Here is a 27,104-nt window from a genome sequence, read left to right as displayed (position 1 = left end):
TTGAAGTCCATCTGGAGGACTGAGCCTGGGTTTGTTCATGTGTCCGTTAGAGGAAGCCGTTTATTTTTTGAACTCACTCTGAAGTAGATCTTCTTGATTGGTGTGACTCCATTTATCTAACTTTACATAATGAAACACAGTTGCATCGTTCGTGGGAATCAGATGTAAAAACTAGCCATACAGCTGAAGTGATCACTGACCAGTGGACATACATAGCAAATATGCATCAGATCAAACTCTGAGAGATAAAGCAAACTGAATGCGTTTAGTTGAGACTGCAGGGGAAGTTGTTCTAGAATGAATAACTTCAGTTTGCCAATCTCAGCTCCTGAAGGAATCTGCATTATTGAACAATGTGCTGATTCTGCTTTGTCACTGTGATGGCGATGACTTTTAGTCACGATACCAGCGGATCTTTCTTAGTATTTACATTAGTGGCATTAGTTTAAATTGACATGTCATGTTAACATTAACGCGATCGCTGTGAACACGCCGGCATGTTGATGCATTCAGCATAAACCTGAGCTTAGCGCAGCCTCGCTAAGCTGAGAGCACGGCTGACTGGTGTTGTCAAACAGGAACGGGCCAGAAGCGACCGCAGAGTTATATAAAAGTCTACAGCCTGTCTCATTCTTTCTTTTCAGCTACTTCTTCCAGCCCAAGCCGCAGCCTCTTGAGGTCCTGTGTTACCTCCACCCTTCTGCACAATTACCCAACCAAGTAGAAGCCGCTGTGTCTGGCATGGGGCAGAGTTAGCCACGGTGTCGGGCTGGTGGGGGGAGTTTGGGGGATAGGTAGGTGGATGAATGGGGGGGGTATAATGGGAGGGGAGCTTTAGTCCCCAATCTGACGGGACAGAATTGTGATGAGTCCTGAAGAGAGAAAGGATTGGGGACGTGGATTTTGGAAAGAAGGGATTTCTGGACAAGCCTTCACTGATAGCAGAGAGCTCATTACACACGTCGTCCGTCAGACATATAGCGCCCACCCCCCGTGTGGAATCAGACACCACACAGACACATAATCCCCCCCCAAAGTCTGTCATTTGATGTTGCCCCCTAAGTAAGCACGTACGTGTTTTACACCCCACCAGCCTGTTTAGAACCTCGGAATAAACCCACATATTTGCACTTAAAAATATCACATACACGGAAGGACATTTGTCGCCCTGCATTTTTGCTCTTTTTGGACTCTTGGACTGTCCACATGAGTGTGACCCCTGTTTAGTGTCCTATTTGTGCTCACACACACTTTATTTCCGCTCCATTTTGCTACATTTTAAAGACTTTTGCTTTGTTCTTTAATTATTTCACTCACACATCAATATTAGTTAACTGAAACTGACCTTATCCAAGACCATCTCCACCAAGTCTGTGCTTTAAAGACTCCCTTCTCCTAAAAATATTATGATTTATCTTGAGGGGATACACACACACACACACACACACACACACACAAACACACCCACTCATGCATGATTTGAGAACCCAGCATGCAGCCTTTTGGGGGTTTTTGGGGAGACTTAAGGATTATTTATTTAGTAGGACACTGGACAGATGTATACACACACACACCACACACACACACACGCTGTGGGGGCTTTTAAGTACATCAACAGTTTGTGGCAATCTGGTCCAGTGATAATAGCATTTGATTTGTGTTGAGTGAATGCTCTGACACTGAGTGCTTTCACTCCTCTCCAGCAGTAATGGTCCTTTTGATGTCTCTCTGAGACTTGCAGCGTTCGAGTCCAATACACTGTGGGCCCATCAATCCGTCCGTACAGGGACCGGCTCGTCTCCGATGTTCACATCTCAAGTCCCAAGTCTGGCGGTTTGTTGCCGCTCCTCATCCATAAGAGATTTTTGCATCTTTTCATCTCAGCTCTTTATCTCTCAGTCTGTCAAACATCTTTCACTCATCTTCTCCTCACATCTGTTTCATCTGGCCTCTCAGCAATCATCCTGCGTCATCCTGCACATTTGTGAGTAATAATATTAGATTTAACCGACCGAATTCAGTGACTCAGAGCAGATAAGGATCCACTACACCTTGCTCAGTGTGTGTGTATGTGTGTGTGTGTGTGTGTGTGTGTGTGTGTGTGTGTGTGTGTGTGTGTGTGTGTGTGTTTGTGAGCCTGGTCGTATAAATGGAAGTGGCAGGAACAGAGAGTGAGACCAGACTCAGGAAGGAAGGAGCTCCACTCAAATTAATCTCCACTGGACGGCCCAGTAAAACAGCACGGCCATTTTTGGGAGCGAGGAGCCATCTCCTTGGTGAGCGCCATGGCAACAGCCAACGTGGGCCCCAGCTTTCCCGAGCCGTCCTTTTCAGGCTCCCGATCAAAAGTGGCAGGCCAGGTTTTTTTTTTGTTGCGCGGCGTCTCTTCGCCATTCTCTCCCGCTTCTCCTTTTCGCTGCCTACATGACACGGCCCTGGCCTTTTTCACCAGGAGAGGCTGTGAGAAGACTGCCGAGGGCCCGGGTCTGTGGGAAAATGTTGCCAGACGACGCAGGGGCATGCGACACCGAGAGCAAGCTAATACAGTCTGCATGAGGCAGCAGGGGGAATCAGTGCTCGATTAGAGCCTCGCTTTTCTCATTTGTGAGTTTGGTTCTATCCAAACGAAGCATAATGCAGTTCGGTTTGCATTCTTTTCTTTTTTTTTTAATTTATTTGTTCAGTTCAATCCAATTTAATTAAGAGAACTGAACTGAATTTCCATCTCGTCATAGAAATACACTCAAATATGATGAAAACAAACCAAAGGAACACATAAAAGTATAAATATAACACAAAACATGATAATGTTTACATCTAGAACATGATAACTGATTAGAGTCTTTAGATCTTGTTTATTTTAAAACGGTTCAAGGCCCAACAGCCGAACATCGATTGGCACTATATGTTCAGTGCGAAATCAATTGTCTCAACAAATATGGATTTGTCATCAAATTAAATGGAGGATGAAGCCATTTGTCTTTGTTATTGCAATTACTATCATCCATCCATCTACTCTACTGTCTGAGCCAACTCGGGGTCACGGGGGGTCTGGCGCCAGTCCCAGCTGGCGGTGGGTGAAGAGAAGATTTCGTCCACCCGCTCCGTCACAAGGCAAACACACAGAGCGACAAACACAGCCACATTCACTCCATCAAAGAACATATAGGGGGGAAAAAAAGCACAAATGTACAAAGAGAACATGCAAACACCAGGAAGGCGTGTCAGCCTGGAATGAAACCAAATGCCAGTGTAAACCACGACACCTCCGCTCTGCCCAACCACCACCACGTGCTTCAGGATTCTACATCTTTATGTTTGAATATTTACAGAATAACATGGAGTTTGGAACTGACGCTACAGCACTGATAAACCTGTGTGTGAGACAGAAATAGAGCAGTTTACTTAAATTCGAGACGTCAAATGAGAAACAAACAAAAATGAAGCGGTCTGGGTCTTTCTGTGCTGTTTGCATGTTCTCCCTGTGCAGTTCTCAGCAGGTACCTCCTGCAGACAGTCCAAAGACATTTATGTTATTTCAACCCGTGACTTCAGATTACTGTTAGTTTATGTTTGTCTGTTTTGTGTCATCTCTGTGACGCACTGGATGACGACTGGATATATTACACTGGGAACCGCTTAAAAACAAGGTGACACATCTCAAAGTGTTTACAAGTGAACTTTTCACTCTTATTGTTTCTATTTGTAGATCAAATCTTCCTCTTCTCTCAGCATACTCTTCAGGGATATTAACGACGTAGGCGACAGAGGCTGAGGTGTTAATGTTTATTACATTCACACGAGAAGAGGGAGTTTTAAAAGGTCCATGTCAACCGATACAGATATTGTTAAAATAACATCCCTTAAGAGCTGCTAAAAGGTATGGCCACATCACAAACACACAAGCTGAATAACTCACACACCTCTTGCGGTTTCTAATCTTGAGGTTGTCAGACACATGCAGTAAGGTCTGTACTGTTTATGTTAACACGGCGCCATCTGGTGGATTTAAGAGGAAGTGCCCAGAGAGGGAAGAGACAACAGTGTGTATGATGTTAGGGTGGTTATGGCTACTCTCACAGGACTAATAAGAAGAGAAGACTACAATGCTCATGGTGTTCCCTGTTTTATAATATATTCGCCGCTGATCGCCCCTCTAACGCGCGCCCAGGCTCCGCAGCCAGCCCAGGTGGCGCGACACCTTCTGGAAGATGTAGCCCTTGGTGCAGTCGGCGCCGGGCGGCTTGCTCACCACCCCGGTGAGGAAGAAGACGTCCCGGTACAGAGTGAGCAGGGGGCTGCCGGCGCTCATGTCGCAGTCGGCCCGGGCTCGAGGGGCGGTGCAGCCCATTTTGTTGGTCATCAGGTCGGGGAAAGTGTCCAGGCACTGCGGCAGCCGGTTGTACGCCAGGTGGTTGAGCGAGAGCTGACCCTGGAAAGCGGGCCTGTCTCTGGGCTCCCTCCAGCCGGTGACCACCGCCGGGAGGTCCCCCTTCATCAGGATGCTCTCGGCAAAGTCCTTCTCCGGCAGGCAGGCGGCCATGACGGTGCTGGAGAACCTGATTCGGTCGCGGAGCTCGATCAAGGCCAGGTCGTTCTCGGGACGTCCCTCCACATAGCGAGGGTGGATGTGATGCTTCTTCACGAAAAACGTGCTTCCGTCGCTTTCCGGAGTCACACTGCGTTTGTCTGAAGAAACATGACGATTATAACCAAGCTCACTAACAGCATCACTGCACCAGTGCAGGCACGCTGATACCCTCTGCGGTTTGTTCACTCACCAACGGCCACTTGGTAGGAATCGTATTTGGTGACACACTGCGCCGTGGTCAGGACGAGGTTGTCTTTCAGGATGACGCCGCTACAGAAACCTGCTGACTCTGGACTCTTCAGGAACGCCTGCAAACAACATGACCACAGGAGTATGGATCACTGTCTTTGTGGGGAAGAAAATAACATCACAGGCATGTAATTCAGTGTGTCATCGTGTGTGTGTGTGAATCCTTACGTGCCAGGGACACTCTTTGGAAGTGCAGATGAATCCTTCAAAGTTGGTCTGCGCGTTACTGGTATATCTTATCTCCCCATGGCTCAGGCTCCTCACCTTACCACAGGGGTAAGCAACTGACAGCAGAGGATTAATACTGTTAATAGACGCCTCTTTCAGAGGCCTTCAGATCCTTGATGCTGATGAGAATCACTGTGAAAAATTCTATCTAAAACAAATAAAAACATTCATTTTCTCGACTGCCAGCGTTAAGGACATTTGTGCGGCTGTGAAATGAATTCATTGAGCGCAGTTCCCCTCTGTCTTAACCATGAAAACTGGCGAGGAAGTGTGTTTTTCTGAGTATCATCTATATCCACTGTATTTAGACTGACTGAGATGTTTTCATTAAATTGGGAACTGGAGTACAACTTTAATCAAAACCACATTCCACAGACTGAGATACCTGCTTACACTGACTCTCGTTTTTGGAATCACTGTTAACTTTTCTGGACCCAAACAGTCGAACTTCATTTGGTGTTGAAACCCCCCCCCCCCCACAAAAAATATCCCTCACCGACGTTCGACTTTGAACTCCCTTCCAGCACAAATAAGTTTTATCTCACATCATAAATAGAAGCAATAAACTCCACATTCACCAGGAAAGCCCTGCAGAGACTCCTCTCCTTCACGCAGCGGAGAAACTCAAGGTGAAACAACATCGTTTAATGGATTACGGCAGTGAAAGTACTCGTCCTCGGGGCAATGGAAAAAAAAAAACATCTTACACTTTCTCCCTCACATGAATCAAATCACATCGTAACTTCAGGTATTTTATCCCACTCTGCTCCTCCTCTGAATAAACCTCTGTCCTCCTGGAGACACTACAGTTTTTTTTTTTTTATTGCTCCAGCCTTCCTCCTTCTCTCTTACCCTCACAATATCATTAATCTGATTCATTATCTTTCTCTCAGTGCTACATAGTGATATGGTGTGGATCGCTCTTATTAAAGCAGTCCATTTTAGTGAAGTTTTAACATTAAATGACGACAGTTTGCAGGACGAATTCTGTGCTGCTGTGGTTAAAAGTCGTAACTTAGAAACAACTGACAGGATCTATTGAGCCCAACGTACCTGCTGGTTCACACTTATTCCTGTCGGTGGAGCTGAGCCTCCATCCCGGAGCGCAGGAGCATTTGTAGGATATGTAGTCTGGCTTACAGAACTGGGAGCAGCCCTTGTCTTTTTCCAGGGTGCACAGAGTCTGGTCTGGAAGCAGAGAGGAAAGGTTGCAGCGATCGCACAGAGGATCAAGTCAAACCGACGCTGACGTGTCGCTCGTACCTGTTTCACAGTGGACGCCCGTGAAGCCAGACTTGCAGACGCAGTCATATCCTCCCACGCTGTCTGAACACATGGCTCCGTTTTTGCACGGCTTCTCTGCACACTGGTCTCCATCTAAAGCCGAACAAGGAGGCAGTGAGAGGATGCACTGAGCGGCAACGTGCACTAATGAGAGGCATTAAAACACGGCGCTCACCGATGTAGACCGACCAGAAGATATCCTGGAAGAGAGGAAGCACGGAGCGGTCAGCTGTAGTTGCAGAGAGTGGTTTGAGGAGGGGGCGAAGAGTGAGCTCACCGTGCGGTACGAGTCCTGGAAGAACCTTCTGGCCTCCTCGTACGTGCACACCTTCTCCATGCAGGCCTGCTCCAGAGTGGAGGCCTGGCTCCCGCCCGTGTTCCTCTTCTGACGGGACATCAACGAGCTCGCCTGCTGCTTGTCCAGAAACACTGAGGACACGGGACACGTCTCAGTTATCTAAATCGCCAAGCTGCTTATTCCTAATATTTGGAGCTTCCTAAAACTGAAATTTCTGCAACAATTATCTAAAACTAGTGATGTTGCAGATAAAGCTTCATGAGGCTTAATGAACCACTGTCTTCATTTTCTGAAAACCACTAGATGGCACTCCTGGAGCTAAGATAGAGGCTGAAGAACTAGAAATGAAGTGTGCTTTCTAACATTTCTTGAACAGATAGCACCATCTAGTGGATTCAGAAAGTAAAGCAGTGGTTCATGACGCTTCACGAAGCTTCATCTGCACATCATCATCAAAACTTGTTTATGATCCATTTTGAGTAGAATAAATAGCTGTTTGTTAACATTGTACACATTTAATTTGACATCTCTGTTCCCTCTCTTGACTTGAGATTCAGCTTCCAGCAGCATCGGGCTCCATGTCTGGCCCACCCACCCGTCTCTGGGAGCTGAACGGCCGCCATGGCTCCGGCCAGCAGACACAGGAGGGCGGCAGAAGCTGCCGCGGGTCGCATGGTGACTCCGAATCCAATCCCAGTCCAAAGAAGTCAGTGCTGCTTGGATGAGTGTGTCCTCCTAGAAACACAGCGAGCAGATAACAGACGTGATGCACAGGGCGACAGGTGAAAACGAGGAGACCCAGAGCAGAGCAGCCGAGAGAGAAATGAGAGTCATTTAATGTGTTTCAGCGTTGCACTTACTGGGAATGAATAGAAACCTCTGCTGGTTGTTATGAGGGAGTGGAGTGCACTTATCGTGGTGCAGTGCAGTTATTGCCTGGTCTGGGCTGCAGCTGGCTCGCTGCTTATTTATGAAGTTAATCGCCTCATTTAGGGAGTCCTCTGCAGCGAGGAGCCATCAATACTTCCAAATTGCCAGGGAAGCTGTTTGCGTTTCTCGTCTTCTCTTTGACGTTTTAAAGCTTTTTAAAAACTGTTATTTTATTTTCTAATGTGTTTTGGTGAAACACATTAGTTCATATATCAGGAAAACATATGTGAAGTGCTTTGGACTGTCAGGAAAGTGTCATATTTAAGTATCTTCATCCAACTACACGCAGAGGACATGGCTTTATGTTTATTTGGGGACAGGTATCAATTGAAATGATGTCATATCACTGTGTGACAAGGTTGAGACTAAATGCATGGATGTTAATTGAAACAATCCTCACAATGATTGAAGCCGTCCCTCCTTCAAACACAGTGTTACATTCTACAACTGAAAGAGATTACTTCTCCTCTTTAAAGTCCTTGAGTTTGCCCCTGTGACATTAATTTGAAACCAAACACCGGTGGACATTTCAACTTTTATGAACATAAAGAAAATTCAAAATAGATTTCTTACAACCATGACTGAGGGTTTTGAATAGTATGTATCCACAACAAGTGAACATGACTACTAGTAAAACCACCATACTTACTTTTGATAAGCAAACTGCATAGAACCAGCAATAAAGCTTTTGCTTATGAGAAAAGCAGTCCCATTTATGTAATAACCACATTAATAAATGTAGTTATTACATTTTCAAATGATTTTTATGATATTTCAATCATGTAAAAACGTATATTACTGGCAAAATGTCATCATTGATCAAATATAATATATAATTGGTAAGTTACAACATTATGGGCTTTATTAAATTGAAAAAAGGCTAAAGAATTTTACGCTATTGAGCATTATTACGTTATAAGTTATATCAAAGAGCTTTCAAATGGGTCGTTTTAGTAATATTAATTATTATTATATTGCCACTGAAGCTGTGTGTGGGTAAAATGCTGCCATGTTGGTGAGCATGACACACTGTTTGTTTACACACTGCAAACAAAACCAGCTCCGTCAAAGCGCCCTGATACCGTGTTTTTGGTGTTACGGGGGCTGTTCTCCGGATCACAGCGGGATTATTCTGACGTTTTCGGGACCCGCCGTCCTGCTCTGCTTTAGCTTTTAGCTCCCGTCCAGCAAACATGGAGCGATGGAGGAGGCTCCATCCAAACACAGCGAGAGGTGTCCCTGCGTTCAGGGCGGGTCGGCTCAGCTCAGCAGGCCGGAGAGTAACGGTAACGGTACAAACAAATGGCAGCAGCGGCAGCAGCGGGTGGATGCTCTCTACCTACCGCCCGGGACTGAGTCGATGCCTGCCGGCCTGCGCCCTCTCTCCGCCGCTGCGTCCTGGAAGGGTCGGGCCCGAGGATCCAGAAGTACCGTGAAGTGAGCACATCCGAGCCCGTCCCCGTCTCCGCCTCACTGTTTACTGTATGCATGCAGACGCTGATGACAGGAGCTCAACTGTAGGGGGCGCTGTAAGACCGGGATGAGAACCGAGGACACACACAGGGGACTGCATGTTCTCTACAGCCGAGAGGAAACAAACTGCAGACAGGAAAAACAGAGAAATACACCCGAAACTGAGTAATAAAACTATATTTACATAAAATGTACACAAACCATAATGCTGATATTTAAAGGAATGATAAGCTTGTTCATCAGACAGGGGTGTTTCGTCCTCCTTGTTGAACACTGTATTAAACTATAAAGTTTCTTGGGAGGACTCGGTTAAGGAGGATCAATAGCTATTCTTTTCAAATCGAGCTGTTAAAGTGCAGCAGTGAAGTCAGGGTGTCAGAGTTTATTAGGTGGAGGTGGATGTTCAGGTTTGAGGTGTCAGCTACCATCAGGCTTGTACGAAACTTGTTGGGGTTCTGTAGGAAGAGCATCTCAGAGGAGGTAGAACAAAGAAAATGAGTTCAGCTCAGGCGGATGAACCAGTTTGTAGGAGAATAAGGGGAGGAGAGAGAACACCAACGATGTATTCTGTTTCAGTCCAGAGCGCAGAACGGCTTCATCTGAAAACCCGGGGAAGAAAAACACCGACATGCTGAATTAAGACCTTCACTGTGATTGTTCACAGCCGTTTGATCAGAGCTCTGAAGTGTGCACACTTGATCAAACAAAACGAGACAATCTGCAGGGATCAATAAATAAAAGCCAAACTGCAAACAAACACAGGCGAGTTGAGACAACGGCAAATAACCCAGGACCGGATTAGAGAACTACACAAATCATCTGAAGCAGAAACATGAAAATCATAGTGAGCATGACGATTAGCTGCTGACAGCAAGAGAGACTCTGTGTTTTTTTTTTGTTTTTTTTTAAACTCAAGTGCACGATTAGAACAACCTGTAATTTACAACATTTTACAAGCAACAGCAAAACCTGCACGGCCTTGTGTCATGATGTGAACCTCAGTGATTCTCGCTGTTGATGATTAAATGAGCATAATCACATGCAGGCATTTTGTCATCAGGCCTGCGGTTTGCAGAACCTACGTCCTTCCTCGGTGGTCTTGTTTTAATGGGATAGTTTATGAGAGCAGTATAATTCACAGGCTGGGCCACGGGGCTCTAACCTCAGCTGCTGCTGTGTTAAATGTCTTCATTTCCCAAGTATAATGGCGGAAGTATTATGAGACCAGCTGGTCCCTGGTGCCGGACAGAGGCAGGAAGTGGACTGCCCGGTCCGGGGAGACCCGCCCAGAGGAGGGTGAGAGTGAACAGATATCCTGCCCAGGCCTGCAGGCATGCAGCAAGACGTGCAAATGACTGAGATTTGGGTGATTTCCCAGGCGGTTCCAGTCTGAGGTGAGACCCAGTGTTGTGGCTGGAGCCGTGCACATGTATAACCACGTGTACGGCTTATTGCCTCATATTAGAGAATTTACATTAGAGCTCTGTACTGTATATTATATCACGCTCACCTACTCCATCCATCCATCTCTTTCTCGCTGTTATGTTTTATTCAATGCCCTCGTCTTGAATCGTCTCTCGCCCTCTCCACCTCTGCCTCGCTCTCACCTTCTCTTTCTCGCTCGCATTTCTTTCCTCTCTTCTCATTATTTTTTGAGTGTTGGCTCCAAATTGGAGGGCGGTGGGGAAGAAAGCGGCGGCGCGGCGCTCACGTGTAACCTCAGCGACCCGCTCCTTTTCAAATCCAGGGCTCAATTTTACAGGCAGACAAAACAAACACCTCCGGGTTCCACAGAAAGCATCTATAATTAATGGCTCCTGATACTTGACAAGTCTCTGACAGATTTAACAGGCTGAGGATGGACCCAGGACTCTCTGCTGTGAAAGACTGGAGTCACCATTATTTTCTACCTATCTTTCTACAGTTTTTCTGCTCTTTAGCAATGTCAGAGACTTTTACAGCCGTCTGCTGGGTCACCGCTCAGATTATTCAGTAAAGACTATAAAACAATAAAATGTGATAAAAAATCAAATATATTAGTGTAATGATGATCATTATTATGACACTTGAATCCATTAAAATAGTTTGATGACTTTCATTCCAACAATTTTCTGAAACCACTTTCCCCTTATATAACACCTTATAAATACATTATAGCACTGTACAACTACACTCATAAATGATCACAATGCTTTATAACATCAGGACCTAACCCAAACCCAAACCCAAACCCTATGCTGTATAGTGGGTTATGAAACATTATGATCATTTATGAGTGTTTATAACTAATTATAACGTGTTATACCGGGTGCTTCAAGTAAAGTGTTACCAAAATATTATTTTGAAAGATTTGGATTTCTAGGTGCAGCCAGGGGCCGGAGGGGTTCCGGTTCGGGAACCACAGGATTTCATCTCTGCTTTTTGCAGATGATGTTGTCCTGTTGGCTTCATCGAACCCGGACCTACAGCATGCACTGGGGCGGTTCGCAGCCGAGTGTGAAGCGGCAGGGATGAGGATTAGCACCTCCAAATCCGAGGCCATGGTCCTCGACCGGAGGAAGGTGGCTTGCCCCCTCCAGGTTGGTGGAGAGACCCTAGCCCAAGTGGAGGAGTTCAAGTATCTTGGGGTCTTGTTCACGAGTGGGGGACGGATGGAGCGTGAGATTGACAGGCGGATCGGTGCAGCGGCTGCAGTGATGCGGTCGTTGTATCGGTCCGTCGTGGTGAAGAAGGAGCTGAGCCGAAAGGCGAAGCTCTCGATTTACCGGTCAATCTACGTTCCCACCCTCACCTATGGTCATGAGCTTTGGGTCATGACCGAAAGGACAAGATCCCGGATACAAGCGGCCGAAATGAGCTTCCTCCGTAGGGTGGCTGGGCGCTCCCTTAGAGATAGGGTGAGGAGCTCAGTCACCAGGGAGGAGCTCGGAGTAGAGCCGCTACTCCTCCACATCGAGAGGAACCAGCTGAGGTGGCTCGGACATCTGTTTAGGATGCCTCCTGGACGCCTCCCCAGGGAGGTGTTCCGGGCATGTCCCACTGGGAGGAGACCCCGGGGAAGACCCAGGACACGCTGGAGAGACTATGTCTCTCAGCTGGCCTGGGAACGCCTCGGGATCCTCCCAGAGGAGCTGGAGGAAGTGTCTGGGGACAGGGAAGTCTGGGCATCCCTGCTGAGACTGCTGCCCCCGCGACCCGGCCCCGGATAAGCGGTAGAAAATGGATGGATGGATGGATGGATCCATCAAAGCATAAGCAAGACATCAGATAACTCTGTTTTCTCTGTTTCATCATTTACAGCTTTGCTTTTATTTGACAGGTTTTGTGCTTCATCCATAGTTTTCAGTATTTGCCTCTCCATGTGTCTGTCCATTAATGGTGTAAGAGATCACAAAATGAATAAACAAGATCATGGAAATAAAAAAAAAATAATAATTGTGGGTGTGATACTTAATTTAATTGGACACTTTAAATTAGGAAGAGTTGAAAACAAGTGAACTTTAACCATGCTGTGTTCACACAATTGCTTCATCAATTAGTCTCAGTGTCACTGAAAAAAACCACCAGCAATATGAAATCATGCTCCGTACACATTTTCCAAACATTGGTCGGTCATCCACAGTTTCAAATGTCCTGCAGGTATTGTGTGTATCTGAAAGGCAAAGATAAAAACCTGAGGATTTGCAGTGAACTGATTCTCCAAAATATGTATTTTTCAGTGCAAAACAGTAAGAAATCAGTGACTGATGTATTCAAGGGTCATGCAGATGCAATATCTTTAAATACTCATGCTGTATTCTTCTGCTCTAGACGGTTCAGTTCCTGGTCATGAATTTTAATGTGACGAACAGAAAAACAAGCGAATGTCTGTCAGTTTGACGCTACAACACTCTGCATGCTTGTGCGTGTCTGCTTCACGGCGAGGACCCGGCGGCGCGAGGTCTCCAGATGATCCATGTAGCGGTGATGTAATGAGGTATAAACACACACACACTCACACACATAAATCACCCGGGGATATAATGAGGTCAGGTGAAGGTATGCCCACCCAGCAACACATAACAGCCACTTCCTGCCCTGGTTTGGTTTTGAAGAATAATAATACTACATTATAACTTCAGTTCCACATCACGATACTTTCATGCACACAGAGTCACATGTGTGTCAAAGCACCTTAAGGTTTTGTGGGGAACTGAGTTTGTGCGACAAGGACCAATGACGATGCCGTATTAAATACTGGAGAGCCGGCTGGACCGAGCCCTGTGGGGGTCTTTCACAGCCACACGAGCTGCTCTTGAAGAATCGCCTTCCTCTGTCCCACATTCCTCTGTGATCAATTCACGTCACTGGGCCATATTTTATTCAACACTTAATCGTGGAGCTCCCCCCTCTCCCGTTTCGCCCGCAGCTCATTCGTTCGTGTGTAGAAGAAAAAAATAAATAAATAAACTTGAGCACATGTGATTGCTCTTTTTCACTCCTCTAGCCTGCACTCACACTTTCACTCTTTCATTTCGTCTGATTCTTGTGGCTTTCAGCAGAAACAGGTCATCCATTATTGGATATTTTCTCCAAATAGTTCCTCCTTTTATGCGGCTCCTGGTTCCTGTACAGGGGTGAAGTGCTGCTCTCTTCTCAAAAGTACAGTTGCTTATTTTACTTCCACAAAGCCCCTTTTCCTGCTGTCTTTCCTTGGCGAGGCTCTTTAATCTCATCTGCCCTGGGGTCCTTATCGCAGCCTCGTGCGCTACCTTGATATGATGATCTACAGTATCTCGGCCTGGCGGCGCAGATGAGCGCCGGGCGGCTCTATTCCTGCAGACCTGTGGAGCGGCGGCAGAAGGCCCAGATCGGGGAGCAGACGCAGCTGACAGCTCTCTAAATGGACACGGCGCTCGTACTGAAGCTGTCCTGGTGCCTCGCTTTTCTGCAGGCACAGAAAACATGAAAGACCCTGTCGTTTCAGGCGCTGTAGCCACAATCCAGACTTCATCCGGGATGAATCACAGCTGCTCGGTGCTGGGGGACAGCCATCCATTTGCTCTTTCTGTTTTTTTTTTTTTTTTTGTCTGAGAGGTAGAGAAATTAGCTCTGGAAGGAAAGTGAGAGGGCGGTCAGTTATCGCTCCCACAGCATTCGGCTGGCGCTTTTAGGAGAAGCTAATGCTGTCAAATGAGGACAGATTTGAATTGTATGTTAGTAAACTAATCAATTAGTGGGTTAAAAAACCTGCAGCAGACAAAACAGTCAGATTACCCTGCTAGTAGGTAACTTTTGGGGCTACTGAAATACGTGGGTGCCCTATATTTTACATGCTTATAGATTATTGGGGGTGGAAACGCTGACAGTGCAATGTAGTTTTCAAAGATTCCAACATGTCGGATTGAAGCAAACATTTCATATTCTTGGAGCTGAAAGCTAAACGTAGCTTTTAAAGCGTAATCCTCTTTATCCTCTTTTCTTCACTGTTGGTTTTTTTCCCGTTTTTCCATTCTGTGGGGAATGAGGGCCATAATATGTTTAATCAACATGGCAACAACTCCAAGATGCTCATACTTCTGAGGAAATCTTTTTTTCTTCCTCTTCTTTTCATCGGCAACATTTCCCCACTGACACCTCTACCATCCCCAGTGAACAAGTAGGAATCAATTGACCTGACAAATGACTTAACTCTGCCTACACTACACATAAACATAGAAATAAAACAACGTGCTGTAGCAATAACCATGAAATGATGATAAATAACTAATGATGCTTCAATGACCCTTTTTGTATTTTCTTTAAAAAAAAAAGTTAGACCCACTTGTCTTCTTAAAAACACGTCTAAAACAAAATGCTCCAACAGTGTGGTTATAAATCCATGAAGAAACAACTTATAAATATTATGAGGAATAAAATAGCACAATGCTTACTTTGAGAGATTCAATATATCAGGTTTATCTGCTATATCAACTTTATCGGGTTTAATATATCAGGCTCTAATGCTACTTCAAAAATAAGTAATGGCACCATTAGCAAAGCAATCTAACTAATCCTAACTTGAAATAACAGCAAGCAAGAGAAATGTAACACACTAACACAACAGTCCAAAACACACACGGCCACAGGCAGGATGTTTGTAACATTTTCAAGCTTCAAATGAAGAATCTAATCCTCATAATTCACCTGAACTGCACAGGGGTGAAAAAACAAAACAAAACAATGTTCCAATGACAATAAAATGAAGACTGACAGTTCTAACATTAATATTTACAAGGGGTCGAAAAATATGTTTGCTACGAGCAATGTTTAAAGATTCTCAACAGAATAAACTGGATTCAAAACACACTTGACATTCTTCAGACATGCTGCAATAACAAACAGCAACACCTTAAAAGGTCCTAAAGCTAATTCATTAGTCTGGATTGAAATGGGATTTTTCCCCTCGCTTAATTTATTATTTTCCCAACAATCAGAACGGCTCACAGCACTCATCCAGGAGTATTTCCCCACTGATCTCTGCTGCGTTACGTTCATTAGGCTGGTCAAAGAGAGCAATGCAGCGGGAAGAATCGTACGGAATAAAGATTTTATTTGAACACGGAGCAACAGCTCTCGTATTTGTAAAGAAATTGGCCAATGAATACATAATAAAAGGATCCAGCAGGCGCGGCGCTGCTATTGCTAGAATTTGTAGTCTTAATAAGAGTCTTTTTCTTTTTTTTTTTTACTGTCAGCCCTGAGTTTCTTTGCACATTTTAGCTGATAATTGAAAGCGTTCACACTGCATGGTAAATTTGTGCTGTTGCTCCCCAACCCCCATCATCCACGCGCACGCGCACGTGCACGCGCGCGCACGCAGACCAACACGTGTCCAGGCACACGTGGCCATATATTTTTTATTGATATCTGTGAAGTGTTTGAATCCTGACGGGCGCTTTAGAGTCAGAGGCTTCTGTGGTTTAAACATCAAATCAAGCGTTTTCAGAGGGAAACCTTCCAGCAGAGACACGGGAAGCAAACCGGTGGACGAGGACAGACGCACTCCGTCCTTCACCACGGCCGACTTCACCTTCCATTTGTCTTTCCTCATCTGTCACATCTGTCTCCCAATCAGTTTTATTACGTCTCTGTCGTCCTCAAACCCATCTTTCTCCCCCCTCGCCCCCCTCTCAGCCTCCCACCTGCCGCTTCCCCCTCTCTTTCTGCTCTCAACGGTGCCCTTTCTCTCCATCTCCCTCTCTCCTCCTTCCTCCTCCTCCTCCTCCTCCTCCTCCTCCTCCCGCTGTGCTTTCGGCTCGCTCTCATTCCCCCTCGCTCACACACTCAGGCAGCATCCTCCCCTCTCCACTTCTACCTTCACGCTCACCTCTTCACGCCTCCCTCTCAGCTCCTCTCGCCGCCTTCCTCTTTTTTCTTTTTTTTTTTTTGTCACCTACTAACACATATCATCTTCTCACATCTCCCCGTCTGCTTGTCTCTCCCTCCTCCGTCTCCTCTCATCCTTCCTCCGTTCTCACACACTTAACCTTGCTGTCTCACGCAAATGCACGCAAACAGACACTCATGCTGATTGGCACCCAAGGACAGAGCAGCCTCTCTACCCAAACCGGCCGGCCGGCTTCTCTGACCGGTGCAGCCGGTCTTCTTGACACTGAGCGCAGCTGAGGAAGAGGATAAAGGAAGAGGCCATGGAGCACAGCCACATCTTCCCTGTTTTCCCCCCAAACGGGAGCAGCTGGAGCGCGGGGCAGAATCCCTCGGAGGCTGCCCAGGGATGCCCCCTGGGACCGCTGCCCGTCATCTACTACAGCATCCTGCTCTGTCTTGGCCTGCCGGGTAAGACACGTCTGCACTCTCAGAAGTGTGTGTTTGGCGTTTTTCTTGTCCTAAAACGTGTGCGCTTCGTTCTGTGGCAGTTCGCTCGGGTCTTCGATTAGAGCCTGCATCGATGTCCTGCTGGAGTTTTGCTTTGCATCTTGATTTGCTGTGCAGGTCTAAGTGAGTGTGTCATGCACAGCTGCTCCTGAGTGCCACTCCGGGCTCCCATACTGTTGATTTGTCATCCTGACCTTGTGGCTGTCACCTCGTGCATGCATGCTCACTTCGACTTCTCTGTGTCTGTCCACTGATGCATTTGTAACTTTACGTATATTCAAGTCGTATGAAGAAGAAGCAGCAACAATTCTGACAGAGCATTGAAACATTTTTGATTTTTGAATTAGAAACGGCTTCTGTTTACACTGATCTGGCGTTGATGGGCACATGCATGCACCACAGAATATGAGTGATTATTTTTGCTCGTGTGGACGACCTGAATTAATGGTGCCTGCTTCTCGCATCTTTATCACTGAATGATGACTCCGTTCACACTCATTGCCAGACCTCTTCGCTGTCTGCGTCCCACTGAGTGATCTATGAGCACTGACCCAGACTCACGCAGGGAAGTAAAGTGCTCTGTGTTTAGAAGTGTGTGTGTGTGTGTGTGTGTGTGTGTGTGCATGTGTGTGTGTGAGAGAGAGAGAGACAGAGAGACGGGGAGAAAGGCAGAGAATCTGGAGGTCAGATGAAAGAGGGAAAGATGCCTAATCACAGATTAATGTTCAGATATTAAAAACCCTCTGGAGCTTCAGACATGCATTCAGTCCACTTCCTTAAACTGGTCATTCATCCTGCCGTCAAACATGAAGCATCATTTAATGAAGTTGTCGCAATTCAACAATAATTTGAAAAGGTTATGTTTTACTTTTCCCATGAGAGACATTATGAGTAATTCACCCACAGCTTTTATCTTTTGAGTATACAAGTAGAGACTTCTTTGCCCTCAATTTTAACGAAGAAAATGAGATAAAGATGTTATCGGAAGAAAAGCCATTTTACTGTTCCTCCAGATATTTGCTTTCCTGTAAGAGTAAAAGACTTTAGATCAAATCTCCCCTAATTGTTTTTCACGGATGGCGAAGCAAGCCTTGCGCCAGCCGCTTCTCCCGGCTGTTGTTTTTAATTCGATTCCGCCGCCGAGTCCTCTTTACAAACGCGATCGTGTCTGTTTGTTTAATCACGGGGTGACAACAACCTGCGAGCGGGAGGTAATCCTACAGTAGCCGTTCGGAATTAACGGCAGCGTCGAGCGCGGCAGGCCGACGCTCGGCAGCAGCGGCGAGTTCAACTTATTCAATCATTATGACACAGCTCGTTCCGCTGCCATCATGAATGTTTCATGAGCGCGGCGTGTGCGTGTGAGTAGTAGCGGCGTGACCCGCGGACCCGCACGTATTAAACACGCTGGATGGAATGAGGGCTGTAATTCTGATTGCCGGGGACCGGCCGTCGACTCCCTGGTTAACAGCGCCGGGGCTTCACTGAGACGTCGTCCACATCTGCTCGGTCCTCCACACTCTGACCTGCAGACGGCGAGGGGTCGAATCGAGAGCGGGGAAGCAACATGAAAGCAGGTGATGGGGGGGGAAGTAAAAAGGATTTGGCACATCAAGTGGTGGGAAAAGATTAGCGAGAGACCAAGGGAGACGATAAACCGAAGAGAGAGACTGCCAAGGCGGAAGTCAAGGACACCCAGAAGAAGAGCAGCGGAGTTAAGAAAGAAAGATCAGAGCACTAATAGAGAGAGAGAGAGATTAATAAGAGCCGAGCCTGCAAAGTAACACCTCTAAGCCCGGGGTGGGGGGAACTGCAGACGGCGGAGCTGAAACGAATTGCCACATTTTTAATTAATCGCCGACCCTCTCCGTTCCTCGTCGCTTCCCCCACTCGCCACGCCACACTGCCTGAGACAGAGCGGACGTGGACGGGCGTCGCAGGCGACAGATTCCCCCACCCCACCCACCCCCACCCCCACCGTTTGGGGATTACAGAGGTGAAGCCCGCTCGCCGTACAGTACAGCATCCCTGGTGGCATTAGCATTCAAGACGCGGGGCTCCGGGTGGGAAGCCATCAGCTGATGTCGGGTGACATAAGCGGATGCTCCTGCGAAGGTGCTTCCGACGTCTGGAGCCCAGACAGCTGTTTCTTAGCCATTATCGTAGAGTCGAACGTTTTGTTGCAGAATTTGTGCTTCATCAAGGTTGCTCACTGATGTTTAACCCGCACACCTTTATTTTAAATTCCACTCCCTCCGGTGGTCTGTCAGCATAATCGGCAAACAGAAGCCAGTTTGATGTTTACGCCTGAGTTTTGCCTCAAGATGAATTCGAATGATCCGAGAAACGTTGAGCGGTTAGTAAAATATCTGCTCTACCAACAGTGCAGCACAGCGCAAAGACACAAGCTGGGATCGTTTGATTTATGTGCATTAATTACATTATTTTGAGTTTATTTCATCAATCAAAGCAGCTGTAAAAATAAGAGAGAGAAGTAATTACAGGAGCAGTAATGCATTTTCATTCCCTGAGGCTGGTTTAGGGTTACCTAGACTAACCCCGAGTAGTTTATTTGGTGTACTATAAATGCATAAGAGTGAGATAAAATGCTTGTATTGTGCTTTGTTTATTCAAACAGTCATTGCAGATTAATCCAGAGAAGACTGCAAATATTGCAATATTGTGTTTCAGTTTTGACCTTGGAGAGAGTGCGAGCACCATCCCAGGAGTAACAGGTGGAGCAGTTGTTTCAGCAGCTGTTCAGAAAACAACGTTTACGGTCGCTTTAGGATTTATGCCTCACTCCGTTCTGGCGTTGCATGAAAATTAAAACAAAACATTAATCCTATAAACCGTTTTTTTTCTTGACGTTGTTGATTTTACAGCTTAAGCCACAAAACCGTAATCGCTCCGGGATTTAGCTTCATGGAGGAGACGTTTGGTGTGTGTGTGTGTGTGTGTGTGTGTGAGGGGAAACGTGCATCAAGAGACTCTCAGGAAGCCCCTGCTCCACCTGTGTGCTCACGTTGACGAGCGCCTCCAACCCTGTGGCCCGCCGTCATGTGTCACCGCCCCACATGTTTGCCGGACAACACCTCCTTCCGCTCTTACTCCCATCCAGGAGGGGGAGGGAGGTCAGAAACGTTGAGCGCCAGCAGCCCACCCAATCTCTCACGCCATGTGTCACCTGCCACCTAATGAAGAGATGGGCCCCATCGATTTTCAGTTTGAACTATTGATTTGTCAATCTGCGCCAGTGACGGGGGCTTGTTAATAGATAGTATCGCTCTGAAAGTGAAGTTTGAGATTAGCTGCGGTGAACGGGATGGAGTGGGGGTGAAGGTTTGGGCCGAAAGCGAAGGAGCAAAGCGGAGGAGGCAGAGGAAGAGGCAGCTGCAGTAAATCAGAGATGAGCTGTCACAGAGCTGACTTCGTCCGACCAGCTGAAAACAAAAAAACGCAACACCTCCTGCTGAATATACAGCAAACTACAGCAAATGTTTTTCATTTCATCTTCCGCTTTCCCTCACTCTTCAAACATCTTCTTCCCTCCCCCCCCACTCTGTAAAGTGGTCAAAGGAATTCCAAGGGCAGGTCATAGCTGTGAGCACGTTTTACCAACCTGTCAGTGAAATGGTAATCGGTTTTTGGCATGCGCCGCTCGGCACCTGCAGCTCATCACCGGCGACAGTTTCAGCCTTGATGTGAGGACAGTCGTCTCCGATCCTTGAGTCACTCTGGCCTGTCTGTAAAACGAATGGCTGCTGAGGCGAGCAGGCAGCAGAGCTCTGCAGCTGCATCAATACCATCATCAGCGCACCGGGGCCTCCTGCTCTCTATACGTGACCATTAAAAGTACAAGTTTCATTTCAGCACAAATGAAATTTTCTTCTTTTGTCTCTTTTGTGCCCGGATAGATCCCAGTTCACACTTTGAGCATATATTATCTTTTTTAAGCAATAACAATAAATCTGCATATGATTGATGATTTCTTTTCCTTGAATTTGAAATAAGCTCGGTTTAATCATATTTTTGGTCTTCAGTGTGTGTGTGTGTGTGTGTGTGTGTGTGTGTGTGTGTGTGTGTGTGTGTGTGTGTGCGTGTGTGTGTGTGTGTGTGTGTGTGTGTGTGTGTTTCACATGGCTTTGTGGTGATGATGAGCCCCTGCTTTTTGTTCAGAAGAATTAAAGGATTGTCCTGCTTTATGTCCGGTCTGACACTTACAGAAGACAAAAGAGAAATGGTTGTCACCAGGAACAAAAAGCCTGTGACCTTTGAAGCAAGCTTTGATATTCACCCCCCCCCCCTCTCTCTCTCTCTCTCTCTCTCTGTCTCTCTCTTTCTCTAATCTACCTCTCAATTTCTCCATCACCTGCTCAGTTCTTTAACTCTGTGTGACCTTCCTCAGACCACACTTTCATTCTCCCTCCGTCTATTCTCTCATTCTTCTCTTCTATCTTATTAGCCTCCGGATAAGCCGTTAAAGCCTGACCTCAATTTCCTCCAAATGACACCAAAAAAAAAAAAAAAAAAAAAAAAACAGGAAAAGAAGAAGAAAAAAACTCACTTGATTGCAAAGCTGCAACGCTGTGCCTTTATTTGCTTTTCAAGAGATATGATTTTCTTTTTTAACAATACTCCATCATTTCCATGGAGCCAAAAAAAGAAAGCCTAATAACTGGAGGCAGGAGTGTGATGTTTAGATTGTGTTTGCGGGGGGTTAAGCGGTGCAGGGTCGTTTGTCGACAGCCCATCTGAACACGTCCCTTTAGTGACGGGATGAGTCAGCCTCGTTACACACCTCAGGGAGCACGCCGTGTCTTCTCCTTACCCACTAAACAACGTCAATGGTTATATTAGAGCCCCGGCAGGGGAGGCGGGGTGGGGGGTGGGGGGCGGGGGGGGAGACGGAGGAGCACTCCCACACACAAAAGACAAACTCGTCCACCCAACACATGACCGACGCAAGCAGCTCTGTCCCGCTGTAAAGAGCAGGAGTCAATTGAAATGAATGGGAAGGCCGCTGCAGTGCGGCTGCGGCTAAATGGAAATGTCACGCTCGCGACGGATCCCTTTTGTTTGTCTGTAGTGGGCCATGCCTCACCGGGGAGCCCAAACAGAATAAAACCCGGCCGGCGGCGGTCGGCACCTCGCCGCCCGCGAGTGGAGAACGTGAGAGAGTAATGGGCAGGTTCAGAGGAAGTGAGGCGACAGAATGAGGGTAACCGCGTTGTGGTGGATTTGTTGTGGTTCTGAATGAGGAAATTTATGAGCAGTGGCAAAGTTTGGAGACTGCAGGGACACACACGGCTGTTTGGAGGAAAAGGAAATGCGACTGAAGAAAAGACAATAATGGAAAGACCAACAAGTTAGAATACAAAGTAATACAAAGAATTTCTACTTCGATTTCTTTGACCCCTCGTACGATTTAGACAAGGCCCACTCTGTAGTTCAACTGAATTCAATTCAGCTTTATTTATATAGCGCCAAATGCAACAGGTAGTCATTTCAAGGCTGCTTTTACAGAGAGGAACCAAGAGATCCGCATGAGCAAGGAAAGAACGTTTTTTTTTTTTTTTAACCTTCAAAAACAAAATCCAATGTTCCAAAATCATGTATGACAAATAAATGCTACAAATTCTCACAATGCAATAATAAAATCCTACTTTTCTTTTGCCATTGCACTTCATATCGTAATAGAATAAAATAACTTTTTTTTTGTTTTTATAAATTCTTGGTTTTGTTTTTTGTTTTGTTTCTTTCTGGCCTCTTGAGTCCTGGCAGTTCAATCACAGATTCCAGTTTGTTTTATCAGTTCTTCCAGGAGATGAAACTCTTGACGAGCTGCCCTCTTTTTTTCCTCTCCAAAAACTGCAGAGTAATTTCTGAAATTGTGTTTTCATCTATTTTTTCTCTTTTCAGAAAACTGCCAGAGCTCACAAACACTTGGCTGGATGAAAAACTTCTCTTTTTATGAAACATTAGTTTAACAAAGCGCAAAAGCAGGAAACTCTCAGAACGGGTCCAAGAACACGAGACACATGGAGACAGATGGTCACGCTCACTCATTTTAGAGTCGACCGTTAAACTCATGCATGTTTTGGGACGTGAAAACTGGAGGACTCAGAGAAAACCCATTCACAGGGAGAACATGCCAACTCAGAGCAGGAAGACCGGGCCTCTATTCAAATCCGCAATATGCTGACTGTGAGTCCAGCACGGCGCTTCCCAACATCTACAACCTGTTCTGTGAAGTCCTATTTAACGCTCAATTAAAACAAAAACAAATAAGAAGTTTATTTAGGGAGTTCAGTTAAATTCAACCACTGCAATGAGCTTCAGATAGCAGTGGTGTGCTGTTGATCATTATTTTAGTTTTTTCATTAAATATATATTTCTCATTCAAGTAGAAGACACATGTAAAGAATACTTTCATTTTAAGTAAGTAAAACCAAGAGAAGAACAGCTTCTGAAATCGACTCATGCACATGTAAAAGGTGAAAAATTACATTTATTGATACAAAATGCCTTTTGAAAGGAATCTTAAACCTTTTTCTTTTTACTGGTGAATTTTTGTTAAATTGATGTTTTCCGCTTAGATTAATCAACTTCAGTAATCCGCAGTATGCATGCACGTGTTGATCCCTTCACTTTAACTTTGAAACATGAGCCATTAAGAAAACAAAGTAAGCTCAAGTAAAGTACAAAAACAGTTTACAAAGACTTAGAAAAAGTTCAAACAACATGAATTACGGCCAGATGGGATGAATTACTTAGTAATTGCAATTATTCAATCCAAGACTTTCCAGATTATTTATTCTTAAACTGATAATACAGAATACACCTGATTAGTGAGGGAAGGCTTCCAGCTTCCTCACAGGCTACAACCAAAGATGAGATGAGGACACAGATACACAGGAGTGAAGGAGGGGCAGCAGCACAGCATGAACACAGACATATTGGCTTGTTGCGTCTTGTAAGCAGCTTTGACGTCTCATTTATGGTTATTGATGGATTGAACGCTAATGAATTGGTGCATCTTTAATGGTCTGTGTGTCTTTCTGTGCACATATTCACATGTATTAGTGTGCGTGTGTGCGTGCCGTCTGCTGCACATCCTCCTTGTCATGCGAGCACATCTTCAGTCATTATCTGGAGCCAGCTTTGTAATTTGTAATCAGTTGATAGTGGCTGAGGCTGTGAAGTGTGATGTGCCAGACTCCAAGCTGCCATATTTAATCCAATCCCAGATCTATTACAGCGAAGGGGGAACAGGATCACAGACACACACTTATACTCGCACGCGTGCGCGCACACACACACACACACACGCACTCGACGTGAACTGTGACAGCTGTTAAAGTGCATTGATGTCTGTGAGGCTGCAATGCAATGTCCGAGGGATCCGAGTCGGGGGAAGCGTTCGACCCGGCTTCCTGCTGCACCAGCAGGTTTCCCTTAAACAAGGCTGGTCGGCGGCAGCAGAGCTCAGACACAGTGTTGTGTGGACTTAATTGAACAATCACAGCACGAAACTGAATCTCTGAACCGACAGGGAGCATACCGTTTGGTGCGAAAACTTTCTTATTATCAAGAGAAAAATCCAAATAGGAGACACAAGTTTATTAAGATAAGTATATATGTAAAATTATTCTCCTTTAGGCATTTAAAATCAATACAGAATTAATTTAGCTGATTATTGACATCTTGGTCACTCATATCACACAGTCAGAAGAGTGTGTGTGTTGTTTGTCATCACCAGGAAGGCTGGAGTGTCCACCATATAGACTTCGCCAAGAAGATGGAAATAACACAGGGGATGAACTGCATATATAGCGTTGAAACTGTGTGAAGTCCACGTGAGGAGGAGGATGCTGTGCAGCCGCTGTGCACATGCACAGAGGTCATACTTCAGTAAATAGAGCACTGGGATTAATCCCATTCAGGCCTTTGTAGCCACATTCTTTTCATCAGAAAAGATGACCGAGCACACGCCCGGGCTATTTACCGGACATGAAAAGTAAAGATGACAAGAATAAATGAGTAAAGAAACCCGGCAACATGGATGAGATGTTATGACGGTCCATATTGGCAATATGGGGTAGAGATTGAAAAAAGTAAGGCCGATGGGAAAAAAAAACCAGCCTGTCCTTGTGCATTGTTTTAGAAGCTAAATTGCCGGCGGAGGGATGGCTGGCAGGCGTGAACTCAGCAGATTGCCTATGCTCTGCCGCTGTATGTTGCCCTCCTATTTTTTTTTTTCCTTGTGGCTTTGCTCTTTATTAGAGATAACAATTTGGCCAAAGGCAGAAGCAGGTGCTGCTGGAATTACACAGCAGGTGAAGATGAAGGGGGCAGGATAGGAGAGGAAAGCAATAAGCAGGAGGAAGATTACAGAGGAGGAGAGCTGCTTAAACATGGCAGCTACTGTCTGCAATTAATGACAGGGTTTCATTTTTTTAATTCTTTTTTTTTTTTTTCTTTTCGCGTGCAGCGAGCAGAAACTGAATGAAGATATCGCTGTGACAGTGAGCTGTATGTTTCTTTCGCCGGATGACTCACTGAGAGATATGCACACCAATCTCGGACCTTTTGTCCCGTCGCTTCTGTGTTTGTTTACTGCGCTCGGCTCGTGTTCGGGCCCACAGTACATGTGCAGAGCGCCTCAGCCGCTATCTTCTGCATCTTTGCCGCCGTCTTGTTTATTGCTGGTTGTTTCAATTACCTGGGCACTAACACTCAATTTCTCTGTTTCCTTTCTCTGCCCTAACCTGCATCCATTCCCTCTCTTCATCTCCTTATTCATTTTCCCTCCATTTCCTCATTTCCTGTCTCCCTCCGCCTTCGATCACCTCCCCCGTCACCTCCTCCTCCTCCTTGCTAGCTAACATCCTGACAGTGGTTATCCTGTCCCAGCTGGTGCTGCGTCGTCAGAAGTCGTCCTACAACTATCTCCTGGCTCTGGCAGCCGCCGACATCCTGGTTCTGCTCCTCATTGTTTTCGTCGACTTCATCCTGGAGGATTTCATCCTGGCGGCGCCGCTGCCGCCGTCGCTGAACAGCGCGGTGCAGGTGCTGGAGTTCTCCTCCATCCACACCTCCATCTGGATCACCGTGCCGCTCACCATCGACCGCTACATCGCCGTCTGCCACCCGCTGCGCTACCACACCGTCTCCTACCCGGCCCGCACGCGGAGGGTGATATTCGCCGTGTACATCGGGTGCTTGCTCTCCGCGGCGCCGTATTACTGGTGGCCCGAGCTGTGGCACAGCCTGCCGGGGGTCGGAGGTGGGGGTGGAGGTGACGGAGGGGGGGGAGGAGGAGGGGAGAGCAGCAGAAGAACGGCGGCCCAGCACGTCCTGGTCTGGGCCCACTGCGCCACGGTGTACCTCCTCCCCTGCACCGTCTTCTTCTCCCTCAACGCCGTCATCGTCCGCAAACTCCGCAGGCGCCGCAGCTGCTTCCGCCTCCGGGGTTACTCCACCGGCAAGACCACCGCCATCCTCCTCGCCATCACCTCCATCTTCGCCGTTCTGTGGGCGCCGCGCACCCTCATGATCCTCTACCACTTCTACTCCCCGCCCCCGACCTCGCCAAGTGCCGGGCGGCTGCTGCACGTGCTCACCGACCTGGCCAACATGCTGGCGCTGCTCAACACCGGCGTCAACTTCTTCCTCTACTGCTTCATCAGCAAGCGCTTTCGAGGCATGGCGGCCAACGTGCTGCGAGCCCTGGTGCACTGCCGCAAGCAGCCGCCGCCTTTCTACGCCAGCCACAATTTCTCCATCACGAGCAGCCCGTGGATCTCGCCCGCCAACTCCCACTGCATCAAGATGCTGGTGTACCAGTACGACAAAAACGGGAAGCCCATCTGCATTTCCTCCTGAGCCCAGAGCTGCCAGCAGCCGTCATCGCCATCGGTCGTTTGGGGAACGTAGTCAGGCTTTCTCTCCATGGCAACCAGCTTTGCACACACGGGACTCTTTGAGGTTTGAAAATGTCAACACGCCCAGAGAGCTCGGAGGTGGCAGTTTAGCTAGCACTGAGAGATAACATTGTAGTTAGCTAGCGAGGTGGAAAAGCCAGCAGCAGACGCATGGCAGAAAAATGGCAAAACCTCTCTTGCTCAATAGCGTATTTAAAAAAAAAAACAACAACGATCAGCATCAGAGACATGTCGACTGTTTCCTCCA

General features: G+C 46.6%; 2 protein-coding genes across 3 annotated transcripts in view; one reads left to right on the top strand and one right to left on the bottom strand.

The window, feature by feature from the left end:
• proza (protein Z, vitamin K-dependent plasma glycoprotein a) overlaps positions 1–9,058 on the bottom strand; it is a 31,158-nt gene extending 22,100 nt beyond the window's left edge. Inside the window, exons 1-9 of one of the 2 annotated variants that reach the window (XM_030089141.1) lie at positions 8,924–9,058; positions 7,246–7,385; positions 6,630–6,781; positions 6,528–6,552; positions 6,332–6,445; positions 6,122–6,256; positions 5,009–5,124; positions 4,782–4,899; positions 4,154–4,689 (exon numbers count right to left, since the gene is read on the bottom strand). In XM_030089141.1, coding sequence (XP_029945001.1) covers positions 4,157–4,689; positions 4,782–4,899; positions 5,009–5,124; positions 6,122–6,256; positions 6,332–6,445; positions 6,528–6,552; positions 6,630–6,781; positions 7,246–7,324 — 1,272 coding nt within the window. In that variant the 5' untranslated portion in view covers positions 7,325–7,385; positions 8,924–9,058 and the 3' untranslated portion in view covers positions 4,154–4,156. Of the gene's footprint in view, positions 1–3,775; positions 4,690–4,781; positions 4,900–5,008; positions 5,125–6,121; positions 6,257–6,331; positions 6,446–6,527; positions 6,553–6,629; positions 6,782–7,245; positions 7,386–8,923 lie in introns of those variants that run through there. The other variant, XM_030089140.1, reaches the window with a different exon arrangement.
• Positions 9,059–16,363: 7,305 nt separating this feature from the next.
• gpr139 (G protein-coupled receptor 139) lies at positions 16,364–27,011 on the top strand. The gene is made up of 2 exons (XM_030089150.1): positions 16,364–16,871; positions 25,795–27,011. Exons 1-2 carry the CDS (start codon positions 16,724–16,726, stop codon positions 26,796–26,798), a joined length of 1,152 nt encoding a protein of 383 aa, XP_029945010.1. The 5' UTR covers positions 16,364–16,723; the 3' UTR covers positions 26,799–27,011.
• Positions 27,012–27,104: the final 93 nt, after the last annotated feature.

The sequence above is a fragment of the Salarias fasciatus genome, chromosome 4, assembly GCF_902148845.1.
Source record: "Salarias fasciatus chromosome 4, fSalaFa1.1, whole genome shotgun sequence".
NCBI classification, from domain to species: domain Eukaryota; kingdom Metazoa; phylum Chordata; class Actinopteri; order Blenniiformes; family Blenniidae; genus Salarias; species Salarias fasciatus.
This window is presented reverse-complemented; position numbering and strand designations above follow the sequence as displayed.

Coding starts and splice junctions, on each gene's coding strand:
- gpr139 (XM_030089150.1), top strand. CDS start 16,724: ATGGAGCACAGCCACATCTTCCCTGTTTTCCCCCCAAACGGGAGCAGC. Junction 16,872..25,794: donor GCTCTGTCTTGGCCTGCCGG/GTAAGACACGTC, acceptor CCTCCTTGCTAG/CTAACATCCTGACAGTGGTT.